The 6463-nt window shown below is 36.3% G+C and overlaps 1 protein-coding gene across 1 annotated transcript; it reads right to left on the minus strand.

Annotated features, from left to right (window-relative positions):
- Positions 1-2198: 2198 nt before the first annotated feature.
- On the minus strand, positions 2199-3745 carry LOC141403387 (putative RNA-binding protein Luc7-like 1). Its single transcript, XM_073985731.1, has one exon. It carries the CDS (start codon positions 3613-3615, stop codon positions 2575-2577), a length of 1041 nt encoding a protein of 346 aa, XP_073841832.1. The 5' UTR covers positions 3616-3745; the 3' UTR covers positions 2199-2574.
- Positions 3746-6463: the final 2718 nt, after the last annotated feature.

A 6463-nucleotide genomic window follows, 5' to 3' on the forward strand; every position in this document is an offset into this window, starting at 1 on the left:
CGCAAAATTGTGTAATTTTGAGCATACATTTCGATAACAATATATCCTGAGGGCAACATTCCGAGAGCAACCTCTTGTACACATAAGATCAGAGACTTTAAAGTCGATAGCAATGTTGTGAGAACGTCTCTAGTCAGTTGTATTTACCATTTATCGACCCAACCTCACCCGTGGTGAGTTTACAGTTGTCTTCATGTATCCTGTTCCCACAAAACTAATTTATATATTTTTTTGTTTTGTTTTCATTTCTTAATTCGAAATTTGCAGGAAGAAACTTTCCTGGAACATTCTGTTATATTAAATCGCTGTCTGTCTAATTTGCTTACATGCTTATCGACGAGTTTGGACGGCATTTCGAACATAGTACGACATCACTATGACGATGATAACTAAATGATTATTGTAAATTACAATATAATTTAATTATTGACTCACATTTTTCGGATTACCAATGACCAACTGTCCGAATAGTAATTTGCTACAATAATGCGGAATATATTCTTCTCCTCTAAATCACATTTCGTTTCCTTGTTTACCAATCCATGTTCCTCTTAAAATCCAATCATCTTTTGTGTGACAAAATCCAATACCATGTCATACCATTTGTGATGGAAACCAGTTTAATAATAATAAAAAAGTAACTACACATACGTACGTTTTGTATCGGGATATAATCAATGAATAATTTTGAATTGGCCCTCATCATTATCATCACTCAACTGGTAGTAATATAAAAACAGCAAGAATATACTTTTTTGTTTGTCATTTGTGTAATACGTACCAACCAGCATCAAAAATTTGAATTTGAGAAAAAAACTCATTAAAATGGTCACTTGTTTGGTGTTCTTTTGTTTTGTGGGAGGGTTTCATACATGTGTAACTTTTTTACTCACTTAAATATCGGGAGGGATGTTATTCCAAAACTAACAATAATCCATCTCAACATTCCACCTTACGAAGAAGATTAGTGATTAGGAAAATACGTACCAAGGACTAAGGTGGCAATGATGACATATGTACATGCATGGCAGATCGCTATTTGTAATTGTTTGCTGATCGTGGTGGTGTTTGATTGGATAAAAGGACCAAAAACTGTTTTTTGTTTTGTTTTCTGAAACACACACATCTCCTAATAAAAAGCTGTAAAAATGTGTATCATAAAGAAGAAAGGAGAATGGTGAAGTTTCCAGATTTGGCTTTGTACGAAATTGTTAATAATCAACTAACAACAACATATAGATGTATATAGTATAGCTTTTTGTGCTCACCAATCTGTTTCGTTTTCTATGGGTAGACGGACATCTCCTTATCATATCTGCATATTTGTTTTATACGTACCCGAAATATAAACTAACAAACAGTACAGAAGTTGGTTCCATATCTTTGGAAAAAGAAATATCGAAAAATATACTTGAACAATGTTAGCAACACTATTCTGATAAATGTGTAATTTCCAAGGATTTTAGAAGAAATTAAAATTATTTTCAAAGGAATTTCAAAATTAGAGTTAAGGTTTTAAATAATTATTTCAAGTAATTATAAATAACAATTTTTAAACAACATTATTACAAATAAACACCTTCCCAGGGGCTGAAATGTTTCATTTACATTTTTTTTTTTTTTGAGAGTGGAGCCAATTCAATACCGTTCAATTCTACCCACAAAAAATGTTCATGAAATATTTCAACATCTGACTGGAAGGAAGACTATAAATTCAAACGTAAATGGCAATTTTAAAACTAGAAAATTATGTTGTTACACTTAAATTTGAAAAAAAAATGAAAATCCTTGGAAATACATTTCAAAAATTGGTGATACGTTTGATTTCGGCTTTATGGATTATGACAATTGTTTGTTGCTCTTACCCAAACACGAACAGGATCAATTTGTTTTTTCTTGTTTAGCTTTATATAACATGGGATCAAATTTGATCGGAATGATGATGGATGTTGTTGGTTGGTTGATTGGGCCTCTTTTATGCGCTTTCGTTGAAAGCCTGAAATTAATGCTATACTACTTTAAAATGTTTCTCTGACACTACGTACCCGTCATTATATTCAACTCGATTCAGGTCTAGCAACCACCACGAACGAAAGATTTCCCATTCTCATTCATAATCACATCTAAAAACCTTTTCTTTGTTGTTGTAATTATCCCGCAATAAAACATTAAAGAAGAAAGAAACAATAGCATAGAGATTAATGTACAAACATTATATTTTGTAAATCTAAAATTAATTTTGTTTTTATGTTGGTGGTTGGTTGGTTTATGTAGTATGTGTTTTAGTTTGTGTATGTGTGTTTGTTTGTGAATATTGAAATAAAAGAAAATTATATAGATAATTAAATATTATTAAGACAATATTATTTAGAATATTGATTGAGAAAACAAAATTTGAGTTTACATACGTGCTGCTATAGAACTGTCGCGTCTAGACTTAAAATTACGTTTTTCTTGTTATGATGTTGTGTTTTCGTTTCTGTCCCATGCCATATTGCGGATGTTACATCCTTCTAATCGCCGACATAGATGATCTTGAACAGCTTCCTAAAGGTGGTGGGGATGTTGTTTAATCTAGCGACGATAGCGTTCTCTTGAAGATGATCGTCTTCGGGAATTATAACTGCGTCCACGTGATCGAGAACGTGATCTTCTTCTATCGGGACTACCACGACCACCGCCACCAGCACCACCACCTCTACGTGATTCATTACGATCCTTACGATCAGACCGACCAGATGTGCTAGATGCTCCATCGCCGCCGCCTCCACCACCACCACGACGTCTCTCTCGTGATCTGGATCGATGTACCCGAGACCGTCTATCCAATTCCCGACCACCCACAAAGTAACGTGATCGTGAACGTTCACTGTCACGCTCATGTATTTTGCCAGTGCGTTTTAATTCTGCTTTACGTGGTCCAGCTGTCTTCTCCAACTCGGCCAGCTTTTCCCTAATAGTTAAAAAGCCCAAATGCAACTTACCGCCGAAATGATCTGCCAATCGTATATCATTGTCGTGTATTCCCAAGTAGGCTGAACAAACCTCACACACCCGTAACTTTTGCTGCTGATACGTTGAGGCGGGCATTGATGTACGATATTCATGTTCAGCTTTTATTTTCTTGGCTCGCAGTTCATCAATCTCCTTCATCAGCGACATACTTTCTTCCACCTCTCCAGCTTCTCCCAAGGCCTCTGCTTTGGCCAACTTTTTGCCTATTTCCTCTGCCAAGGCATGTACAGCATTTGCCTTCTCGGCCACCTCAGCAGTAAGTTCTTCCTGCGTTTCCTTCAGACGTTGCTTGGCTGCCTCTGTGCGTCTGTCACAGTCGGCTATGAAAGCTTGCAAGTGCTCCATTGCCTCAATATCGTAATAATAGTCTCGTGATTTTACCGCATTCTGGTAATCAGCACGGAACGCCAAATCATGTACTTTAGGACACTCTCCCAAATCCATACGAGTCGACGCTAGTATGTCGTGAGGGCAGCAGTCCAGTAGAAAACTCTTACAGACACGAGGATCGGAGAATTTAAGGCCTCGACCGTCGTCACCATTTCTAGTTGTGCCCATCAGCTGGTCAAGCATAGCCCTCATTTGATCCGTAGCCGACATTTTGTTTAAAACAAATTCAATACTTTACAAATTTTCTAAATCTTTTTTTCGACAATATAATTTTTAGTCTCTATTCGTTTTTGTTGAAAAAATAGTGAAAAATAAGTCAGCGGTGTTGCCACACCAGTTAACAAACGAAAAATGTAGCAATAGTGTTGCCACGCATAGTTATTCTGCGTCTACTTAAATTATAGCGTATGACGTACGTTACGTTGCTCCCCAGCATGGTACAATTACAAAGGTAGATGCATCGGCGAATTGCTACAACAAAGCAACTATTTTGTAATGTAAACTGTCAAAAATTTCGCCAAATGGTCTCTTGTTGTCTCTTTTTATCGCTTGTGTTTGTCTATAAAATGTAGACATGCTATCTCTTACTTACCGAATCATATGGTTTTTTGTTTTGATTTTTCATGGCGAGTTCCTAGTTTTTTGACGTTTTAGATTCGATCAGCTGGGCTGAGGTATCTACCTTTGTAATTGTACCATGCTCCCCAGCAAACCAATCGTACCGATATCGTAACGAAATCGGAACAAAATTCGGACGATACGTCCGATATCTGTAGTGGGATTCTGTAACTCATTTTTGCTGTTATCGATAATTGTCGGTAAAATTAAAATGCTTATTATTTTCGATAATTTCCAAAATTTTTCGGTAAGTTTACGATGAATAAAAAGTAGTCGCTAGCCTCTACCGACACAAACAGCGATGCCAACTTTTCTTTATGTTTTTAGTCATAATTTTGCGATTTAATTTTACCGATTTTTGTCGGTAACAGCAAAAATGAGTTACAGAATCCCACTACTGATCCGAAATCGTAACGATATCCTAACGAAAGTTGTATGAAGCGGTTGACATAATTTCGGAACGAAATGTCGGAGCGACATCGGATCGATTTCGGTCAGAATTCTGAACGAAATCGGAAGAAAATCATTGAGAAATTCAGAATGCGAGTTTTTTCCTCCGAATTTTCGTACAGATTTCTGAACGATTTCGGAATAATGTCGTATGAAGATCTGAGGTACCTTCTGAACTTTCGCAAAGATTTCTGAACGATTTTGGAATAATTTTCTATGATTATCGAAGGAAAAAATGTTTCTCGGATGCCTCTTTGTTATGTTTTTTATTGGAAGATTATAATTTCAAAGATATCTAATGATTTTAACTGTTGTTATCATTTTGTAGTTATAGTAGAACAATGTAAACTTTGTGTACTAATATGTTGAGTCTATCCGCTCTAGTTTGAATTATTATTGGCCTGTTCCCGTACTTCATAAAGTGGTAAAAGTCGTAAAAGTTGTAAAAGTCGTAAACGATTTTCATATAAATTTTGTGTACGGGAACGCAAAATGTGTAAAAGTGGTAAAAATTGTAAAAACTTTTTAGTTCTGGAACAGAGCTTATATGTTGCATTTATATTTAAAATATTTTAAAAATGTATATGCGAATTTTATAACCAGCTATTTTGTTTTTCGACAACGAACTAAAATGTTGCTTGTTAGATACATACAAAAGGTGGTTGTTGTGCGAAGGGAAATTTGTTTCCGACATATCGATCCGAATTCGTAACGAAATCGAAAGAAAGACATTAGCATATTTGAAGGAAATTTACTTCCGACATTTTCTCCGAAATCGGAACGAAATCTGAACGAATTCCCCTACGAAAAATCGTATAGAAATCAATACGAAATCTGAAAGATTTTGCTTCCGAAATTGTTCCGATATATTGGACATCCGAAATTTGGTTTGCTGGGTCGTCACAGTTGCATTTTTCGGCACTTAACGCGTTCGCGGACGTGAAATGCTATAGCATTCTCATGCAAAGTCAATTTTTAGTAATTTACTTAGCGTTTACGCAAGACAGACTGTCTGCAAATACAACTCTGATTTACAAATACATACAAACATTTGGCTAGTTGCCTCGGCACTGTCTGGTAATTTTCGTAGACAGTAAACATGAACATTTTTGAACAAATGGAAACAAAACTATTTCAAATAACAAAAAGGCAGGAGGGAGATCGGCCTGTATAATGGGCTTCTGCTGGCATTTTGCCTGGCTTTAGAAGCAGGATCACCCTGCCAATTTTTCAGGCTACTGCTACAATAAGGGTGGCTAACAATATACTAGGAAATACTCAACTCCGGTTTCATCCAGTTCATCCATTGAAATTCCATGTGGGACCAGTGCTTTGGATGATTTGGCGTAGCACCCTCCTCTTCACGCTATCACTTTCGCGGTCCTTTATAAATTGCCGGTTAAAATAACACGCGCATCTCTTCGGATCTGTCACTGTCAAGCCGTTGAAAAAATATAACCGTTCTACCATCTATCTTCTTCGGATTCGAGAGTGATTTAACCGTTGCTCCCAATTTATTTATCCATTACCAATATTACATTGCTTCAGGTGGTCTACCCACATTATCTGCTTATGTTCGACTACTAAACTGTTGACTTCTTGCTTCTGCTGGGAAATTCGACCTAATAGTACGTTTATATACAACCAGATTTAACAAATCCACTGGGTTTTAAATGTCAATTCCATTGCTTATATTTGAAATACGTTGTTGTTCTCTCTACTCTCTGAACGACGAATAAGTACGTATGTCCCATCACTAACAAACGAGAGGATTTATCGAAAAAAATTAATTATGACATGTCTAGGTTTGGTTTGGTTTTAGCGCAGCTACTGTTGTTGGCAGCTACTTCACTCGGAGACCTTGAGATCCATTGTGATCACCCTTAGAAAAGTTGTGTGTTGTGGTTGGTCTATTGTAGAGTCGTTGATGTATTGTTGTCCAGGTTGTTATGATGATAGATGCCGGTTTATAATCAAGTTGTTGGGTGTG

Source organism: Musca autumnalis, unplaced genomic scaffold (assembly GCF_047663935.1).
Source record: "Musca autumnalis isolate F117 unplaced genomic scaffold, ASM4766393v1 scaffold_4, whole genome shotgun sequence".
Classification (NCBI taxonomy): domain Eukaryota; kingdom Metazoa; phylum Arthropoda; class Insecta; order Diptera; family Muscidae; genus Musca; species Musca autumnalis.

Coding starts and splice junctions, on each gene's coding strand:
- LOC141403387 (XM_073985731.1), bottom strand. CDS start 3,615: ATGTCGGCTACGGATCAAATGAGGGCTATGCTTGACCAGCTGATGGGC.